The sequence below is a fragment of the Acomys minous genome (genome assembly GCF_964271855.1).
Source record: "Acomys minous genome assembly, chromosome: 12".
In the NCBI taxonomy this organism is placed as follows: domain Eukaryota; kingdom Metazoa; phylum Chordata; class Mammalia; order Rodentia; family Muridae; genus Acomys; species Acomys minous.
The window spans coordinates 72,325,057-72,347,663 of record NC_140493.1 but is presented as its reverse complement, the minus strand read 5'-3'; the positions used below and the strand labels follow the sequence as shown (position 1 = coordinate 72,347,663).

At 39.2% G+C, this 22,607-nt stretch overlaps 1 protein-coding gene across 8 annotated transcripts in view; it reads right to left on the bottom strand.

Annotated features, from left to right (window-relative positions):
- NF1 (neurofibromin 1) overlaps positions 1 to 22,607 on the bottom strand; it is a 250,177-nt gene that overhangs the window by 196,055 nt on the left and 31,515 nt on the right. For all 8 annotated transcript variants that reach the window (XM_084750408.1, XM_084750415.1, XM_084750412.1 and 5 more), the window contains exons 2-3: positions 4,226 to 4,369; positions 1,875 to 1,958 (exon numbers count right to left, since the gene is read on the bottom strand). In XM_084750408.1, coding sequence (XP_084606534.1) covers positions 1,875 to 1,958; positions 4,226 to 4,369 — 228 coding nt within the window. The remainder of the gene's footprint in view (positions 1 to 1,874; positions 1,959 to 4,225; positions 4,370 to 22,607) is intronic.

Here is a 22,607-nt window from a genome sequence, read left to right as displayed (position 1 = left end):
TGCAGAGGGCCCAGGCCAGCTGTCAGCACCCACGTGGTAGCTGACCACCATCTGTAACTGCAGTCCCACGGGGTCTGATGCCTTCTTCTGACTTGCTTAGGCACCAGGAATGCACATGGTACACATATATACATACATACAGATGAAACACTCATATACATAAATTCATTTTTTTATTGTAAATGAAATATTATGCTGGGCCAGCAAGATGGCTCCATTAATAGAATGCTTATTGTATGCGCCTGGTGACCTAAATCAATCCCCCAAACCTGTGTGAAAGTAGAAGGAGAGAAGCGACTGTCCCCTGACCACCACAGGTACACCATGGCATGCACACACCACCACACACATTCAATAATAGTTAACAAATAAATGTGTGCAAATATTTTGGGCTGGAGATTTGATTCGGTGGCTACGAGAATGTATTATTCCTGCATGCACTTGAGCCTCAGTTCAGCTGCCAGCACCCTTGTTGGGAGGACAGCTCACAAGTGCCTGTACCCACAACTCCAGGGAGATGTGAAGCCTCTGATCGCTGAGGTACCTACATTCATGTGCACAGACCCACGGGCAACATATACACATAATTCTAAGATGACCGCTATTAAAAATATAAATCGTATGCTTACTGGTTTTGTTGTTGTTGTTGTTGTTTTGTTTTTGTTTTTTTGTTTTTGTAAGTGTGGCTCAAAACGCTTCCCTAAGAAAAGTTTTATGACTGTGACTTGTTTTGATTTTCTAATTCCTGCCTGATCCCTGCCACTTCTAAACATTCTTTCTCCTCTCAACCATACAATCAATGCTTATGTGATAAATCTCTTCCTTCTAGAGGCTGGAGAGATGGCTCAGTGGTTAAAAGCACTCACTGCTCCTACAGAGGGCCTGAATTTGGTCCTCAGCATCCACACGGTAGTTCACAATCACTAGTAACTCCAGGTCCAGGGGAGCTGAGGCCTCTTTTGGTTCTGCAGACACCAGTCATACACAGGTGCATACACACACATGCAGGCAAAACACTCATCCACATAAAGTGTCTTCAAAAACTTTGTTTCAAATGTTTTCCCTCTAGATTTACTGTAGAGAATAAGAGAAAAGCTATTCTGAGTAAAAAAGCAAAATTCTGTATTCTGTGCTGATTAAAAAAATATAAAAAATAAGTTAACTAGTATATATGGAATATACAATTTTAAAACAAATATTCATTATGTATTTATATATACCCATATTTGGTGAAAAATTAAGATTAGTGAAGAATATAGACACTTTATACAGCAGAAAACGTCTTGAAAAAGTTCCAAGTCCTAGCTGAAATAAACAGCGACAGCTACCAAGAAAGAGCTGCGTGGTACTCAGTGGAGGACCACATTACACAGTATTTTAGTGTAGCTAGCCTCCAAAAGATAGGCTCAAAAAGAGAAAGAGCAGAGGCCATCGTCACGGTCTGTATGAAGCTGAGACCATATTCATGAGGAGCGAAGTAAGACTGCCCTTGCTATTCTGACCACACTCTTCCAGCTGCACAAGGCCACAGGTCTAGTAATACCCGAGAAATTAATTAAATCAAATAATGATTTCATCATAAAAATCCTTTCTTTACAAAAACAAAACAAAACAAAAAAAAACACTCTTAGGAAACAGAAATGGGGCTCAAACTTAATATTTTAAATAAATTTAAATAGCTATGTAATTCACAAAAGTTGAGAGAATAATTTTCTCTAAGTTCTGCAATACCAGGTCAACTTTATTAACAAAATTCCCATTCATTTCATAGACTCTTAGCGTGTCCTCAGTGTCCATACTGACCGTTTGCTACTCCAGGTCATTGTCAAGGTCGAATTCACAAAACCTGCCTACTTTACAATAAATTTACTTACCCCAGCAAGACATTTTTCCAGTGTATCCAATATAATCAGCTGAGAAAGATACAAATTTTTTTCAGCAGCTTCTCCAAATATCCTCTAAAAGAAAAATATTCAGAAAAATTGATTAACACTCTTTACTACAAATTAGCACATATGAACTATAAAAGACAAAAGATTTTTTTAAAAAGTATTAATAGTCTACATTCAATGATACTTAAAGCTATCATTTATTCCTTTATCCTAAAACTCAAAAAATAAATTACAGAATAAACAGAAATAGAAGCTTTTTTAAAAATACGATTTATTTATTTATTTATTTATTTATTGCGTTCTGCCAGGCCAGAAGAGGGCACCCGATCTCATTATAGATGGCTGTGAGCCACCATGTGGTTGCTGGGAATTGAATTCAGGCCTTTGGAAGAACAGTCAGTACTCTTAACCTCTGAGCCATCTCTCCAGCCCAGAAATAGAGGAATTTATTAAAACCTTCCATTAGTTATACAGCAGTAAAACACGATGCTTTATGTTTTTAAAGTACCTATGATTTGGCCAGGCATCGTGGAAAGACATTGGTAATCTCAACACTATGGAAAAACTGGCAAGAGGATTAGAAGTTCAAGACTAGGCCTAGGGACACAGCAAGTTCAAGTCCAGCCCTGGGTACGTGATTCACCATCTCAGGGTGAGAAAAAAACAAAAAACAGGGAAGGAAAAAGGAATGGGAAGGACAAAGGGAAGAAGGGTGTGGGGTGGATAATGAATCAATGAGAATTAAAAATAATTCATGAATTAGAGGTGTATAGCAGTCTTCAATTAAGCATTTAGCCATCCCTCCCTACTAGGAAACACTTAACTTAATTCTCATCCAAACAGATGCTACTATATCGACTGCAGCAAATCTTAGCATTCACTACTTTCAGACTGAACTCTGCATCACCTACCTACTACACCTACCTACACAAGAAACTGCGACTTTCATGATAGAATTTTTCTCTAAGTTTTTTCTATTTTTTGTTTTGTTGTTAGTGTGTGTGTGTGGTACGGGTGCTAGGAGGGTGTGGGCACACCCCAGTGCCCATGTGGAGGTCAAAGGACAAAAAACTTTCAGAGGTTGGTTCTCACCTTCAACTAGTATATTCCAAGGATCAGTGACAATCACCTTTACCCATGAGCCATCTCACAGGCCCTGTAACTTTTCAGTAAGGTCTAAGTGAATGCCAGCATCACACGGTGTTTTAAAGAAGATCCCAAATATACAAATACTGCAGTGTAACTGGGAATGTAGCTAGATACTCATACATGAGAATTCTACTACTGTGTTCCACAGTGGACAAAATAGCTACAGCAAAGTATTAGATGCACCCTGTAAGTCGCTTTATAGTTTATAAAAGGTCCTCTGCTTTTTAGAAGAAAAAAATTAACAAAGAAAAACATCTCTTGGACTGCCCACACAGCAATCACCAGTCCTGTGGCTCTGGTATTAAACAGCTTTCTGAAAAGGAAATTCTCCAAAGAGATGACTACAAAACAGTGAAGCCGGCCCTCAGAATCTATAGCTACAGGGTCACAGCTCATCACCAGCATCACTTGAGACTACAAGTGCTAGAGAGAGTTAAGGGAAACCTACATCTGCTTTTTGGATGAATGTGAAGTAGATTATTAGAAGTTGGTAGAGGAAGGGAATGGCTGAGGGAGCTCAGAAATGCTCCTCCTGGAAGGCTGAGGCAGCACAGTGGAAGGGAGTCCAGCTATGGGATGGGAAGAAGAGCTCTCACCACAGGAGTCACTTGATGAAATCTGTTACCTACTGCGGCCCTGGGGACAGCTGTTCTAACACTGACTCTCTTAACTCCTATCCAACCAGTTACAGGTTATGGGACAGGGAGAGAAAACTCTTTAATGTGGCCATAAAAGGCAATCCCACATTTTAGAAATGAAACACCATAGTTTATTCATCACGTAGTTTAGACGGGAACAATCAACAAATATATCCAATGAAGCAGCTAACAACAAGCTTATCAACAGATTCTCTACCACACAGCTGGAGGCACGGCCTAGGGAGGAAAAGGGGGAGGACTCTGTATTACAGTCAGTTTGCATACAATACAAAAGTGGTATAAAATTTTAATTCCTGAAAAATGAAATGGAGTAATAAATAGGACAAGCTTCAAAAAGAACGAATAAAAAGCTGAAGCCGAATTTAAAAGTTACACTTGTGCTCATCCATAAAATTCAATGGCTCACATCTTAAATCTAAGAAAATATTTCCCATACTTTAAAACATGCTACTCCATACTTCCAAATCAGAACCAAAATAAAGCAAATTCTCTATAAAACAACAATCCAGTAACTCAAGTACTCACCATATTGTTAACATTCTTTAAGATGGTAGTGAGGCCGCTTATGACCAAGGAGAACTTATACTTTGAAATGTTAATCAGACACTCCTTGTTATGCTCGGTGCTGACTTTGGTGTGTGTGCTCTGCTGTCCTGTTTTTATTGGAAGCTAAAAGGAAAAAATAGTAAGACTTTATTCTTCAAAATGACTAAACATGTATTTTCAGTGAAAATCAACATTTTATGAAATCTTTATCAATCATGCCTACCAATATTTATTCAAGCTCTAATTTACAATACAACATAGAATTTAGAGCAAATCCTAAATGATCTATTTTAATTTTCACAGTTTTCTTTCTGGAAGCTATAAACCTCTATCTACAAAAATCAAACCTTCTACCCCAGTGCTTTCCAAGAATGATGACCCACAGAACCAGAGCTTAATTTGTAGCTACAAATAAGAGAATTCTGCAACAAACACACATAATAACCCTTTAGTGGATACATTGAACTCAAACATCTAATAACTACAGAGCAAGGAAATCTAGGCTGTAAACCTCTAGTCAATGGAAAACAGCAATCAACTGTTTAGATATAACAAACTATAAAACCAGGAACAGAGTTAAAACTGACCCCAGTTAAGAGAGCCAACCACACCATTGAAGCAAGAGCAATGCAGTCAAGAAACGCACCTCACAGGAGAACAGTCTTCAAAGGGCTCACATCTACACTAACTTGTGGATGAGTTCAATTACACTGCACAGAAATGCATCTCCACTCCAAAGCCTATTGTGTACATAAGCATCAGAACTCAGTTCACTGTTCTTAGACCCTGCTAGTGCAGAAAGAGAACCAAGGAGGCTCCTCTGTGAAAACCACACCCAAGACTAACTACCTCCACCTGGAAGTGGTGCAAGGAAAGATGAGTAGAACAAGTGATATGCCCAAGTTTTTGCTAAGTCAGTAGGACACAATTAATTTTGACAGCAAAGAAATAGCAAATAAGCTGGGTGTGGTGGCGCATGCCTTTAATCCCCGCACTCGGGATTGCTGTTCAAGGCCAGCCTGGTCTACAAAGCAAGTCCAGGACAGCCAAGGCTACACAGAGAGACCCTGTCTCGGAAAAAAAAAAAAGAAAGAAAGAGAGAGAGAGAGAGAGAGAGAGAGAGAGAGAGAGAGAGAGAGAGAAAGGAAGAAATGGCAAATATAGAGAGGATAAGGTTAGGACATAAAAGAAGCAGTGTACATGATTACATGGTTAACCATAAAGAGGAGGCAGCCAGGAGGTGGTGGTGCATGCCTTTAATCCCAGCAGAGGCAGGTGGATCTCTGTGAGTTCTAGTCTACAAAGAGAGTTCCAAGACAGCCAAAACCATACAGAGAAACCTGCATCTCAAAAAAACAAAAATGAAAAAGGCTGTAGAGGAAAAAACCCTGAAAACTAAAAGAGAGAGAGAGAGAGAGAGAGAATTTTAGAAGATGAAAATGGCAACAACACAATCAGCAGCCCCCATACAATCAGTAGAGACTCGGACATAGTTAAATGAGAAGACAACATTCTCCAAAGCACAAGTGTGCAAGTGTGTGTGTATGTATACAAATAAGATCCACTTAACACAACACTAGGGTGGTATATACACACAAGAAGAAGCAGAAAGCCTGCTAAATGAACAGATTTCCCCAAATGGCAGTATGTTCTCAATGAAAACACAGCAAGCCACTTTAGAAAAAACAAAAATAAAAACAGGGATGTTTTGAACACTGTTACAAATAGACATGCACAGTAGGCCCGTGGTCAAGTCTGAAGACCTGTGGCACATTCTAAATCATCATTAATAGACGGCGGCATCTCGGCTACTAGCTAGCTCTATGTGGCTACTGTAAACATTTATAACATGGCTAGTGTTTGAGTTTATTTAACTTTAAGTAGCTACAGAAGATGCAGCTATCAAATCCCATTAGGCAATAAAGTTCTAAGCCATTCAATTTAAGAATCACTTATTCCAAAAAGCAGCCTACACTGAGAAAAAAAATGCTGAAATTAAGCTCCAAATTGATCACAGGGGAAATGTAAGCAATTAATGGGATTAGATAAAGGTAAGTACGAAAAAAGAAGGTAGCTAAGAAAACTCCAAAAGAATGAGACCAACCCTTTTTTTTTTCTTCCAATTTTATGAAATTAACTTCCCCATGCGGGTCATCAGCTCTATGCAAGCACCTTGGTGGCTCAGTCACCTCACTGGCACTTAGGCCTTCCCTCTCCTCCTCCTCACACTGTGCCTGTCCTGGCTCACACTCTGCGCATACACACCACTCCACCCACACAGCCCTCCACCCTGCTCTGGGCCCACTCAGGGGCTGACACCATTTACTGTCATTTTTCTTCTGAACTCCATCCTTATTCCACTGGGGCTCTGACATCCTGTGGCCTCCCCTCCCCTTCCTCCCTGACTGAAGTAATGTCCTGTGCCTGGCTGCCCTCTACAGCCTGGTCTCTCCTTGTCCCGCTCACTGACTCTGCTGTATCAGCAACATGTGGACACTTCCTGTCTACTGGCTTCCTCCACAGAAATGCCTTATTCATTCTGACCAGGCTCTTCCCCAAGCATGTACTCAGATGCCTACTTGCTCTGCTTTACCTAATGGGTGTTGTACTGTACAGAGGGAGAGAAGGAAACAGAAGAGCCAGCATTTTTTTGTGGAAAACAGTATGACTTAGTTTAGGTTAGTAAGAAACAGGCTCCTGCTGGGGTGGTATCTATCTGGAGAATCTAGAAATGGCTTTGGGAACTGGCTTTTGGAGCTTCCATAGTGGTTGGGTAAAAAGGCTCCTTATGTGTGAATTAAGTATAAATAGCTTCTGTGTATGAAGAACTTGAGTAGCTGTCGGCTCAGAAGAGCAGGAAAAGAATAACCAACACTTAGGCATCCAGGGGAAAGTAAGGCTGGAGTTCATTTCTTGGCAAAATTTGTTTGACTCTGTGCTAATACTTTTGCCTATAGATGTCTTTATAATATCTATATTATTTTTAAATGGTAATTATATAATACCTGTTTTATGAGATCAATATTAAGTCTCAGGCTGTTATCCCACTCTGCCCAACTTTAGTAACTCATATACTATTAGCTCAGCCATATCCTGTACCATGTACTCCTGGCTTACCAATCTGCAGCTAGCATACCTTTTTCATTTAACTTTGTTATAGAAATAATAGCTTTTTTGACCTCCAATTATATATTTAAAATGACATTAAAATGAAAACAAGCTTCATAATGTTAAGTTCATAAGACTATATAAAGCACTATTATATATGTAACATGTAACAATGACACAGAATCCTCTGAGGGAATGTGCTTACAATAGTCAGGGGTATACTTTATTTTAATTTTTAATATATTGATAACCAATGTGTATGTCTATGCACCATGCACATACAGTGCCTTTGGAGGCCAAAAAATGGAGTCAGATCCCCTGGGCCCAGAGTATAAAGATGGCCATGAGCTGCCGTGTGCGTGCTGGAAATCACACTTGGTCCTCTGGAAGAACAACCACTGCTCTTGACCACGTAGCCTATGCTCCAGCCCAGAATACACCTTCTTAATGTTGTGTTTATTTCCTAATAGCATTTATTTCCTAAGAGCTAAAGGTGATGTGTTAGGTATTCTTCCTCCTAGTAAGATTTTTTTCTTTGCTTTTTTTACTGAATGTACACTAAGTGAAATGTAATGCCATCCCTAACTCAAATTATAGTCTGAGAGGCCTTTTAGAAGCTCATTAGAATGTATCAGAAGCAAACATTTTAGCCTGTGACCTTTAGAAGAGTTTCTGAGTGAAACTAGAAACAATCTACTCATTGTTCACAGTTCTTTGCTTAATGTTAGGCTTTCTTTTCAATAAATCCCTACATGTTGAAACATTATAGTAGATTACAATTTGTCTTAAGTAGAGATAATTCAAAAGTGATTGTTTTTCTTCGTGCTGTCTAAACCCTTTGTATTCAATTATAACCAAAGATATCTATAAATTCTACTATGCACAAAGATATTTTTAAAATACCATAAAGTATTTTTTTAGAAGTTTAATTCAAGGGCTGGAGAGATGGCTCAGAAGTTAAGAGTGCTGATTGCTCTTCTAAAGGTCATGAGTTCAATTCCCAGCAACCACATGGTGGTTCACAACCATCTATAATGAGATCTGGTATCCTCTCCTGGCTTGCAGGAGAATACTATATAGATAATAGAAGTTTAATTTAGGGTCTAGAGAGATGGCTCAGAGGTTAAGAGCACTGGCTGTTCTTCCAAAGGTCCTGGGTTCAATTCCCAGCAACCACACAGTGGCTCACAACCACCTATAATGAGATCTGGTGCCTCTTCTGGCCTGCAGGCATACATGCAGGCAAAGCACTGTGTAAATAATTAAATCTACAAAAAAAAAGTTTAATTCACCTTTTCCCAATTTTGAAAGAAATAAATGCTCATTGGGAAGAAAACTATAAAAGAAAAAACTCTCAAGTACAATATATTTTGCTCAAAAAAATGTTTCTTTAGTTCTCATGTACCTCCGATTCAAACTCACTACTGCAGCCAAGGATGACCTTGAACTCTGATCCTCCTGCCTCTACCTCCCAATCTCTAGAGTTACTGGCATGTACCACCATGCTCAATTTTATACAGTGCTACAGACTGAACCTACACTTCATTTATGCTAAGTAAGAATTGTTTGTCAACTAAGCGCCAGCATGCCTATATGAGTCTTATAATAAACATAACTAGCCACATGATAAATTAATTGTTTAATGCATTTTATTCACGCATTTTAAGTTCTATGGCAGCAAGAAACATATCACTCTCAGAAGTCATTTTATCCTTTGATTAGAAGGGGTTTTAAGCCAGGCGTGGTGGCGCACGCCTTTAATCCCAGCACTCGGGAGGCAGAGGCAGGCAGATCGCTGTGAGTTCGAGGCCAGCCTGGACTACAAAGTGAGTCCAGGACAGTCAAGGCTACAGAGAGACCCTGTCTCGAAAAACCAAAAAAAAAAAAAAAAGGGGGTTTTAATTAATTTTTATGCATGAGTGCTGTGCTTCATGTACACCTTCATGCCAGAAGAGGGGATCAGATCTTATTATAGATGGGTGTAAGCTACCATGTGGTTGCTGGGAATTAAATTTAGGACCTCTGGAATAACAGCTAGTGCTCTTAACTGCTGAGCCATCTCACCAGGCCTGATTAGGAGGGTTTTTAAGGCAATTAATGAATGTATTTTTGAGTAAAAGAATAAACCAGTTACATTACACTGCCTTTCCTATTGCCTTTAACAACTACCTTTTTATTGCCAGGGCAATATGCCTCATACTGTGGTCCAAGAGCAACAGGCGGTCCCCACTAGTCTACACACTAAAGTACAGACAGTTCAGTGAATTCAGAGGGAAAAACTGAACAACCATTTCCTTTGCCTATATTTTAAAATCTGAACTATAAAATAACCTTTTCACAATAATCTTATTACTCCCTTGATGGCTGAAAAATCTTCATAATATAAACTACCAGGCCCTTGGCTTAATGCTTTAATCAAACATTACTTCCTAGGCAACCAGTAAGGCAATATTCTCCTAGATAAAGTGGATCTTCACAGAAAGACTTACATTTAGAAGGTCAAGAACCACAAACTTAGCCAGGTGTGGTGGTGCATGCCTTTAATCCTAGCACTCAGGAGGCAGAGGCAGGAGGATCTCTGTGAGTTCGAGGACAGCCTGGTCTACAAAGAGAGTCCCAGACAGAGCTGTTATACAAAGAAACCCTATTTCGGGGGAAAAAAATAATAAATAAATAAAATAAAGAACCACAAGCTTAGCTCCCTTCCAAGCTGCCCTACAAAAAGGCATGTGCACAGGAGCTTCTGGTTACTCCTCATTTAAAAGTAGACTTTGGCCGGGCGTGGAGGCGCACGCCTTTAATCCCAGCACTCAGGAGGCAGAGGCAGGTGGATCACTGTGAGTTCGAGGCCAGCCTGGTCTACAAAGTGAGTCCAGGACAGCTAAGGCTACACAGAGAAACTCTGTCTCGAAAAACCAAAAAGAAAAAAAAAAGGAGACTTTGACATTTGCCTTCCCACATTACTAAAGCATAATTACCAAATAAAAATGTTATGACTTTTAAAAAATGAAAATTTCAAATATAAAATACATAATGAAGTATAAAAATGCTATGACTTATGATTTCAATATCCTATGAAATCATAACCATGACAGTTTGAATGAAAATGATCCTCATAGGTTCATATATTCGAATACTTGGTTCCCAGCTAGTAGAACTATCTAGAAAAGCTAAGGTGTAGCCTTACTGGAAGAGGTGTGTAACTGAAGATAGTCTTTGAGGTTTCAAGATTCCTGAGAGTCCCAGCACTCTATGCCCCAAGATCATGGGTCAAGATGTGATCTCTCAGCTGTCCCTTTAGTCTGGCGTCCTGGACTCTTAACTTCTGAGAGCATAGCCAAACTGAAGGTTCTTTTAGAGATTACTCTGGTCACTGTGCTTTATCACAGCAATAAGGAACTAACTGTGCCAATAATCAAGTTAATTAATGCATTCACTATCCAACCACTGATGAAAAGGAAAGGGTAAGAACACTGAAGATCTATGAAAACCCCATGATGAAGCGTTTGCCTAGCATGTAGTCATCAGGTCATGCATTCAGTTCTCAGCACCATAAAAATCAAAAATAAAGTAAAAGGTCTGGTGGTTTAGAGCACTTACTGGTTTATTTGCTGGCAGCCACACCAGCTACACTTTACTCTAACTACACTTTCAGGGTGATCCAATACCTCTAGGCTCCAAAGGTACCCACTCTGGTGCACTTACCCACATATTTACAAACATACACATAACAAGAAAAAAAAATATATATATATGAATGAATGCTGGGCATGGTAACACATGCCTTTAATCCCAGCATTCAGAGGCTGAGACCAGCCTCTGTGAATTCTAGGCCAGCTTAATCTGCATAGCAAATTCAAGGCTAACCACGGCTACACAGTAAAACCCTATCTCAAAAAAAATAAAACAAAACACACATAGCCTGGGGCCATCAAACAAAAACAAAGTCTGTTAATATAAAATACAGGAATTGAGCAAACAAATCAGCTGGGTACAATAAAGAAAGCATCCCCAGGTTGGTACTTACTAACATCTTCAAGATTTTCATGAAGGGCATGATGGTGACCAGCTGTCATCCAGACATTCAGAGCAATGAGGCAGGGACAGAGAGTTTGAGAACAGCCTTGACTACACTATAAGACAATATACTCTTGATTCAAAACTAAGACAGTTTTAAAAGTTTAAAGACAGTCTCATGGGCTCATGGTGACAAATACTTTTAATCCAGCACTCAAGAGACAGGTAGGGGGATCTCTAAGAGTTCAAGATTGGTCTACATAGTAAGTTCTAGGCCAGCCATGGCTCAGGGCTATACAGTGAGACCCTGTATCAGGAAGAAACAAACAAGCAAAGAAAAATCATCAACTGAGAATAAAGTACAATGAAGTATATTAAGATGTTAAATAAGACACTGTATCAGAAGTCACCAAGATCATCCATGTATTCACACTGACAAGTGTTAGTTACTAAAACAAAAGGATACAAAGTGAAAATCAGCAAAAGGAAAAGCTAAGAGAAGCCTTGGTCCAAAAAAACCCAAGCACAAGTTTCCAAAAGACCTCTCTCAACACAGTAGCACAGGACATGTTAAATTCTGCAAGCAGGAGTTACGACATCACCAATGAAACACTTCTGATAGACAAGCTCATTAGATAATGGCCCAAGTTCATTTGAGGCATAATCTACCGAAACTCTAGACAACAAATGGGAAACAGAGCTCAGCATAACCACACGGAATCAACAACTTTAAGCACCGTAAACCATAGGGTCCTCCAAAGTCCAACTTCCCAGTCGCCAGCCACAGGGCAAAGCTGCAAGCATATTATTTGCAGGGGAAGGTGTGTGTGAACAGTCTCTCACTATATAATCCAGGCTGGCCCGAACTCTAGGCCTCCTTGCCTCCTGAATGCCACAGGAAGTTTGTGTGTGATGCCATGCTGAACTTGAAAGCACATTTTTTCTAAGGATTATAGATCCAAGGCTGTTAGGCTAACTCTGCATAAACATTTTTGTCTGTCTTTGAAAATACAGTCAATGCTCTTCTTGGGCCAACAAACAAAAAAGAAACATACCATGACAGAAAAAAGATATTTAAATATTACATGACTTATGGGGCAGGAAGGATGACTCAGTAGTTAAGAACACTGACCGCTCATCCAGAGGACCCAGTTTCTATTCCCAGCACCCACATGGCACCTCACAACCACCTATCTATAACTCCAGTTCCAGAGGATCCAATGCCCTCTGCTGGCTTCCAAGGGCACCAGACACACATGTGATGTACAGACATACATGCAAACAAAAACATCAAATTAATGGTTGATCAATTCTAACATGTGATGGAAATAAGTAAACATGGAAGAAAACATTATCAAAGAAATACCCAAGAATTTCCATTCTGAAGCTCAGTCTCCAAACATAAAGAGGCCCATTTGGCAATTAATCATGCATCACTGAGCTGCAGCACAGGAACTGAGGGCCTGACCACCACAGCCCGAGCACGTGGAAAATGAGAAAGTAAACAAATGCTAAACAAGGTATAGAAACTAAAATAGCATGTGAATCAGCCCTAATCTCAGAGATAAACCAAAAGCAATCAAGAAATTCTTCCAAACTTCTGGGAAAAGCAAAACCAACCAACCAACAACAACAAAACTTTCTACCTGGGCATGGTGGTGCACGCCTTTAATCCCAGAAACTAAGAGGCAGAGGCAGGCCGGTTGCTGTGAGGTCAAGGCCAGCCTGGTCTACAAAGTAAGTCCAGGACAGCCAAGACTACACAGAGAAACCCTGTCTTGAAAAACAAAAGCAAAACAAAACACTTACTTACTAACTTAATAGCCAAACAAATGATTAAAGAATGAAGAATACAGACCCCTTTGTAAACATGCAGTCTCAAGAGGCATTGCCTCACATTTTCCCTAACAGAATTAATGATATCTACAAAACATGGATGTTAACAGAGAGAAACAACAGTATTTTCCAAAATAATAATGAAGATAGAAACCCTGAATGGCAGGTACATGGCTGACCTAGCAAACAGTCAGTCCAAAACAGATGGGAAGAAATCATCAAGGGGAAAAAAAATATGTATTGGGCACATGGACAAGTTTGATCCTATGGGAATAACAGCACTGAGTCCACACTGATAAAGTTTAAAAAAAAATTAACAACAGTATAAAGTAAACAAAGCAAATGAAAAAGTAGGCAGGTATTAATTTTAGATATATAAAGAGTTGACAAGTAAATAAGCTTAATCACATCACATTAAATGGGTCAGCTTCAAAGAGCGTTATATACATCCAGTTGTAGAAACCCAGGAGATTGACAGAGGTATAGGAAAAATATTTTAAGTAGTAATAACTGATAATCCTAAATTCCAAGAAGTCTAAAAACCCACACACACTCCTAAAACATTTTCATGAAACTACAGAGCAACAAAGAACAAGCATGGGTAAATGAACAAAGATGGGCAATAAAATGACTGAGTGAGTGACAGCAGTTGTCCCCAAAGCCTGACACCCTGAGTTTGATCCTAGAACCCACATGGTAGACTGATGAAAGCTATCATCTGACATATACACCTGTGTGTGTGTGTGTGTGTGTATGTGTGTGTGTACATGCATACATGCACAAACATATATGCTCCTACGAAAACACATGCACACACACTCACACACATAAATGTAATACAAAAGGTGAAAAAGAAAAAGATAAGACTAGCCAGGTGTGGGACACATGGCTCTAATCCCTGCCCCGAGGAGCAGAAGCAGGCTAACCTTGTAAATTCAAGGACAGGCTGGTCTACACAGAAAGCCCAGGACAGACAGGGCTACAGAGAGAAACCTTGTCTTGAAAAATCAAAGGAAGGGCTGGAGAGATGGCTCAGAGGTTAAGAGCACTGACTGTTCTTCCAGAGGTCCAGCAACGACATGGTGGCTCACAACCATCTATAATGAGATCCGATGTCCTCTTCTGGCATGTAGATGTACATGCAGTCAGAGCACTGTATACATAATAATAAGTAAAATATTAAAAAAAAATCAAGGGGGGTTGGGAGTTGGGGGGAAAGGGAGAAGGAGAGGGAGATTTAAAAACAGCCAGAGAGAAAAATACCACCTATACAGTAATGGCAATTATAATGACAACTGATTTCTCAAGAGTAACAACATTAAAAAAGAAAATGGTAACTTTAACATACTGAAGAGAAAAATAACTGCCTAGATTTCTACATACTGGTGAAATTATGACTCAGGAATAAGGAAGAAATTAAGATATTTTTAAAAAAAGAAAAAGAGCAATTACTGCAATAGATTCTTATTTAAAATAGTTCTACAGAACATGCTTCAAGGAGAACAAAAATGAGCCTAAAAGTCAGATTCAAAAAGGGGGAGGGGATGTGAAAAAAAGACAAAAAGTTCTTATAATAGGGTAGCAAAAATAAGCTCAAATATGTCAGTAATCATGATTAATGTAAATAAGTAAACATTCCAGTTGAAAGAAAAAGTCAAACTATTTTCACATGTACTATTTATAAGGGGAAAAAAAACTTAAAACACAAACACACACACAAAGATTCACGGTCAGTGAATGGGAAAAGGTCCAGCAGATACTGAAGAAACTGAACAAGAAGTAAGATGCATGTCGCTTGGTGGTAGGTGACTTACCCAGCATACACGGCACAAGGAAAGGAGGAGGAAGGGGTAGAGAGGTGAGGAAGGCAAAAAGCACCAGAAACAGATGAAGACTTCACAGTTTAAGATTCGGACTTTTGGTCCGGTGTGGTAGTACACTCCTTTAATCCCAGCACTTTAATACCAGGCAGAGGCAGGTGGATTGTTTTTGAGTTCAAGGCCAACCTGGCCTACACAACCTGGTCCAGGACAGACAAGGCTACACAGAGAAACGCTGTCTGGGGTGGGAGGGAGATTCTGACTTCTGTGTATCTAACAACATACACACAACAAAATGGACACATCTACTAATTTAGACTAGAGAGATGGCTCAGGTTAGAGTGCCTGCCAAACACAGTGGTCTGAGGTTTGCTGAAAAGCAAGGCTTAGCTGCGCATGCACCTGTGAAATAAATATATATATTTCAGTTATACAATGCAGGGAAGAAGAAATGTGTAAGTGCTAAACTGTTTAATTAAGTAAAATTGATCAAAACAACACAGAAAAATTATACGCAAGAACTAGAGATTGCACATTATTTTAAAAAACATATAAAATCTTTATAAGATGAATTTCATGACTAGCTAGACTCTAAGCTGGCTCATACTTATTCCTACCATCTAGTATCTACGACCGTGTGTAATTCTTGCCCCTATGTGGACGTTTTCTGCATGGATAATATAAGATGGCAGAAGGGAGAGCACACCAACTTCCAAGGGTCTAAAAGAACTGTGGCTTCTGAGTCTCTCAAAACATTCACCTTCCAGAATACCAACTGTCATGGAACAAGCAGGCCTATGGACAGGAAGTGAGCTGTTTTGTAAGCAGACAGCCAAAAAGAAAAAGAAAAAATTGAAGCCACTTGCCTATAGCTACAAAAATTATTTCACTTGGAACTGAATAATGTGGTACATATCAAGTCTTCAGATGACTGCCACTCACTTGCAATCTTTTGAAAAACTGTGAGCAAAAAGGACTTCATGAAGCCAGAGGTGGTGGCACACACCTATAACCCCAACACTCAGAGAGGCATAGGCAGGCGGACCTCTTGAGTTCAAGACCAGCCTAGTCTAAGAGTTTTTCAGGACAGTCAGAGTCACAGAGAAACCCTGTCTTAAAAACCATGGATGGATAGACAGACGGACAGATGAACGGATGGATGGAAAGAAGGGATGGCCAAAAGATAGCTAGGAAAATATCTCAAAGACAACAAAATACCCTAGGTAAAAGGAAATATCATAATCAAAAACAAAAATATCTAGAATTGAAAATAATAATAAAAAATAGACTAGAGCATGTCTCAGTGGTTAAGAACATGTGCTTATTCTGAGGACCTGAGTTTAGTTTCCAGCATCTATGTCAGGCAGCTAACAAATTGCCATGGCTACAGCCTTGGGGCTTCGGGCTTCCATTTCTGGCCTCTGCAGGTCGGTTGGTAGGGGTGTGTGTGTGTGTGTGTGTGTGTGTGTGTGTGTGTGTGTGTGTGTGTGTGTGTGTGTGTGTGTGTGTTATATAATAAAATCTTTTTTAAAAGATGAAGAAAAAAAGAAAGGAAAGATAGGAAGCCAGGCATGGTGGTGCATGCCTTTAAACCAGGAGCTCAGAGTGGCAGAGGCAGGCGGATCTCTGTGAGTTCGAGGCCAGCCTGGTCTACAAAGAGAGTCCAGAACAGCCAGGGCTACACAGAGAAACCCTGTCTTGGAAAAAAGAAAAGAGAAATAGGGAGCCAGACACTTAGCTCAGCAGTTTAGAGCACTTGTTGCTCTTGCAAGAGGACAGAGTTTAATTCCCAGCATCCACATGTCTCGGCTCACAACTGTCTGTAATTTCAGTCCCAGGCAATCTAACACCCTCTTCTGACCTCCGTGAGTGTTACACATTGTGTACACACACACACACACACACACACACACACACACACACACACACACACACGAAATTATAATACATTTAAAAACTGAAAAAAAAAGATGCCAACTATAGAATATGGTTAGAGTAACCTTTTGCTATCTGCTGGGAAGAAGTAATGCAAATGTCAATTACACAACTCCAAGTGCACTGCTAAGGACTCTAAACAACAGGAAGACATACTGGAAGTAGCATGCACTGAAGGATACAATGAGCAGCAGGTCCAATGACTTTTCAAAACAATTTGGCATTTTCTGGTAAAACTGAACATACCCATATATGCCAAAACTGAACTAGTCTATTTCTTGACATATATTCTCAATATTCAGAGCAATATAGTTAGTAAGAGCAAAACCACAGCAACATAGGGTATAGCTCAGAGATGGAACACTTGCCTAAAAGAAACAAGCAAGTCCCTAGGTTTGGACACCAGCACCACCAGAAAAAAAGGAAGGAAGAAGAAAGTGTGTGTACTAAATGTTTGTTATCAATAGCATAAATGGTGAAATATGAAACACTCTGCAGCAGTAATGAACTGCACACAAGAACACAGATGACGTTCAACATGTTGTGAAAGACTAATACCTGTAATATTACTCTACTGTCAAAAACACCAAAGGGGGGGGAAAAACTTGTTTAGAGACACACTATAAAGCAAAGAGTTTCTAAACACTGTTCAGGAAAATGGCAGATGTTAAGAAAAGCAATGTGATTTAGGTCACCAAGAAGTTTAAGATACCAGTAATGTTCTTCTCTAATGCAAATACAAGAGTCCACAGTATGGTTTAGCTGTGAACTGTACAAACACATTTCATATAACCTTTTATTAAAATTTTTACTTATTCTTAAGTATATGAGTTTTGTGCCTGTATGTCAGTGCACAAAATCCATACAGTGCCCACAGAAACAAAAAAGGACACTGCATTCCCGGGAACTGGACTTATGGATCATTGTAAGTCTTCATGTGTGTGCTGGGATCTGAACCTGGGTCCCCTAAAGGAACAGCAAGTACTCTTAACCACTAAGGCATCTCTCCAGCCCTGCAAGATTTATTTTTTTTATGTGTATGAGTGTTTTACCTATATGTATATTTGTACACCACGCATGTCTGGTGTCCTCAGAGGCCAGAAGAGGCTACAGATGGTTGTGAACTCCCATGTGAGTACAGGGAACAGAACCTGGGTCCTCTGAAGGAGCAGCAAATATTCTTAAGCACTGAGCCATCTCTGCAGCCTACCATATACTCTTGTATAGAACTGTCCTCTAGAGCAGAGGTGTATGTGATTGTCTGTGGTAGAAAACAAAAACTGATTTGCTGAACAGAGAAGCACAAGCCCTACTGATCCCAGCACTTGAGAGCTGAGGCAAGAGGACTGCAGTGAATTTGAAACCAGTCAGGGAAGCACAGAACGGATTCTGTCTGAAAAAGAAGAGATGAAGATGGAAGACGGACAAAATTAACTAACATTCATACAATGGATAAACTGACATTCTTTGTTTCTTTGTTTTTGTTTTTCGAGACAGGGTTTCTCTATGTCACCCTGGCTGTCCTGGACTCACTTTGTAGACCAGGAGACCAGGCTGGCCTCGAACTCACAAAGATCTGCCTGCCTCTGCCTCTCGAGTGCTGGGATTAAAGGCATGTGCCACCATGGCCGGTTTATCAACTAACATTCTTTTTTGTTTTGTTTTGTTTGGGTTTGGTTTGATTTGAGTTTTTTTGTTGTTGTTTTGCTTTTGTTTTTGTTTTTTGAAACAGGGTTTCTCTGTGTAACAGCTTTGGCTGTCCTGGACTTGCTTTGTAGACCAGGCTGGCCTCAAACTCAGAGATCCACCTGTCTATGCCTCCCAAGTGCTGAGATTAAAGGCATGCACCAAAACTAACATTCTTAAAACAGCTAAATTTAAATCAGGTCAATGCCTATGGCTAAAAAGAACAAGTATAAACAAAAAGGTTTTAAAGCATTTTTTAAAAAAATATCCCCCATATATATTCCCATACAAAAACATTTTTTGTTTGTTTTTCATTGTGTTTGTTTAAGACAGAGTCTCACTATGTAGCCCAGGCTGGCCTTAAACTCAGAAAGATCCACCCGCCGCTGTCTCCTGAGTGCTGGTATTAAAAGGCATAAACTATCATACCTGAGAGGCAGAAAACAAATAAAACTTTAGGCTAGTAGTAACAGTAAAGAAGAATGAAGGGGATCAAATGATGCAAAGAAAGTGTCAACTTTATGTACAACATTTTGCAAATTAGCAATACTTATACTACCCAGGTGGTTCACACCTATAATCCAGCACTGCATATGTTAAAGCAAGAAAATATTAAGTTCCAGACCAGAATGGGTTACATCATAAGACCCATTTTCAGAATAATAAACCTGTCTGTTACAGTCTAACTTTACTGTCAAGCTGACAGGACTGAGAATCACAGAAACCTTCCCAGTGTTGCGTGATGGCTTTTCAGAGGGGTTTAAGGTGGCAGAAGACCCCGCTGTGTGTGAACATCACTATTCCATCAGTGAAGTTGTACACTCACTGAAAAGGAAGACACTAGAGCTCGAGAGATGCTCAACAGTTAAGAGCACTGGCTGCTCTTCCAGAGGATCCAAGCGCCATTCCCAGCACCCACTTGGTGGCTCACACCTATTTGTAACTCTACTCCTAAGGTATCTGACATCCTCTTTCAAACGATTTCTCACACAGCAAGGATAAAAGTAACTAAGACACTCTCCAAAAGGAAAAATAGAAGATATTCTGTCCCCAGTTTCTCTCAAAAGCAAATGCAACTCCACATGGAAGGACACACTATACATGCAGGAGTGTATCTTCAACAACTTACAAAAAATGACTGTCAGTTTTGAAAAAACAGCAACTCACCTGGGAGGTGGTGGTGTACACACCTTTAATCTCAGCACTTAGGAAACACAGGCAGGTGGCTCTCCAAGTTCGAGGCCAGCCTGGTCTACAAAGTGAGTTACAGGACAGCCAAGGCTACACAGAGAAACCCTGTCTCAAAACAAAAAAACCCAGCAACTCCTCAGTTTTTGGTTCACTTCAACAGAAGCAAGTATTGCTATCCTGCCAATTTGTTACCATTTTCTAACTGAAAAGAAAGGAGAGGGGAACTAGCTACAAATTTTGATCTTCACTATTAGACACTTTGGTTACCAAAAATAAAAATAAATTTGAATATGGTATTATCCTTCCTACTATTATGGTTTTAGAAGTGCAATCATTTTTTAAAGGGTTTCATGTCACCCACGCTAGCCTTAGATCTGGCATGTAGTCAGATGACCTTGAACGGGAGCACCACCTGCCTCTAGCCCCCAAATGCTGGAACTGCGAGCATCAACCACCACTCCTGACCTTTTCATTATTAAAACAATCACTAATTATGGATGGTTTTCTCATTATAAACCTGTGGTGATTTTTCAAATTTTCAACCTAATAAAAAGGTATCTATCCCCTTCACCAAAGCAAATTTGAATCAGTTGTTTCTATATTTAAGTCCTATGCTATACTTCCATAGATGAAATTTTTGCATTTCATTCTAAATCTGTATATACTTAAATTTCATAATGCTTTCCAAAAACATTTTAAAATATATTCCAAGAAAAGATGGTCCTAAACAAGATTGAAACCTAAGCAACTCAAAAGTTGAGGTATCCATGCCTTAGCATACGAAAACTCAATACACAATTTACAGAGTTTACAGTTTTCAAAGCCAGTTAATCCCTACATCTGAAGTCCAAAGAAGATGAGGAAAGCACCATTTTCAAAATTATAATAACATTCATAAACTGGTTTTAAAAGTATATGACTTATTTGCACAACTGCTACTAACAAACATTAAAGATAGGCATAGAGTATAGTATAATATAGTATAGTATAGTGTTAGTATAGTATAGTATGGTATAGTGTTAGTATAGTATGGTATAGTATAGTGTTAGTATAGTATAGTATTGTATAGGGTTAGTATAGTATAGTATAGTATAGTGTTAGTATAGTATAGTATGGTATAGTGTTAGTATAGTGTTAGTATAGTATAGTATAGTGTTAGTATAGTATAGTATGGTATAGTGTTAGTATAGTATAGTATGGTATAGTGTTAGTATAGTATAGTATGGTATAGTGTTAGTATAGTATAGTATGGTTTAGTGTTAGTATAGTATAGTATGGTATAGTGTTAGTATAGTATAGTGTTAGTATAGTATAGTATAGTGTTAGTATAGTATAGTATAGTGTTAGTATAGTATAGTATGGTATAGTGTTAGTATAGTATAGTATAGTATAGTGTTAGTATGGTATAGTATAGTATAGTATAGTATGGTATAGTGTTAGTATAGTATAGTATAAGTATAGTATAGTATAGTGTTAGTATAGTATAGTGTAGTATAGTATAGTATAGTGCTAGTGTAGTATAGTGTAGTATAGTATGCTATAGCACAGCACAGCACAGCATTATTACGATGTTCAATGTCCTAGCTGTTAGGACATCTATGTCCAGATGTTAGCTCTTACCCTTAAAGGCACACTGAGGCATCCAGGGACAGTGTACAATGCTTGCAACTATCAAACGTTTCTCTTCATGTCATCCAAAACAAATGGATGTATGGACACAGAAAAGGCAAAGAAAGTAAAAAAAAAAAAAAAAAGTATATAAGTAGCAACGTGGTGTGTGCCTGTAAATCCCAGCTCTTCATGGTGTGGAGAAAAGTGGAAGCTTGAGTTTGAGGCCACTCTGGATAAAATATGGAGAACCTATCTCAAAAAATACCCCCCTAAAACAACAAAAAAACCATAAACAACTGTTACCTCAGAGTAAAGGTGTAACACAATTTCTTGAGAACTATTATACACGGTGAAAACACCAAAAAGCCACCACCTATCCTGCCAGGTTGTCACAGCTGGAATTTTTATTTTTCTCATAATCTACATATGCTGTTATAGCAGTCCAAACACAGACTGAAGTTAGGACGGAAGAGTAGAGTGGTGATCATACCATAAATCTAAAACTGCAGAAACAGCTGTGCAACTCGGTAATGGGCAAAAGCTAGAAGAATCTAGACATGTGTGTAGAAAAAGCCTTGTCACTGTGCACAGAGCCTTAGGGATGATTCTGAGGTGACAGCACAAAGAGAGCTACACAGAATGCCTCTGTCTTTTCAAAGATTACACAAATGCTTTTGAATGAAATGTTGATAGAAATATGAACAGTAAAGGTCATTCTGATGAGGTCGCAGAACTGAGGCATGTGTCATACTGCCCACTGGAAGAATGCAGGCCCTTGTTATAAAGAGCAAGGACAGCTGGATACAGCACAATAGTAGAGATCTGCCTAACATGTCAAGGCCCTGGGTCCAACCGCCAGCACTAAAAAACAAAATTAAAACAAGGTAAGGATCCTGTTTGAACTGTGTGTTTTACAGAAAGTAGGACTTATGAGTGATAAAATTATATGTTTAGCTGATAAAATATCTAAACAAAAGCAAGAGGAGCAGTATGGTTTCTCTTGACAGCAGATAGTAAATTCAAATAAAGAAATGACTTAAAAATGAAATTTATAACCAAAAGGGAAGAAGATATTGTATCTGGAAGCTTTCATCTGGCCATGTTGTAAAGAATGAAAATTTATGAGAACACAATCACACAGGTCTATGTAATGATGT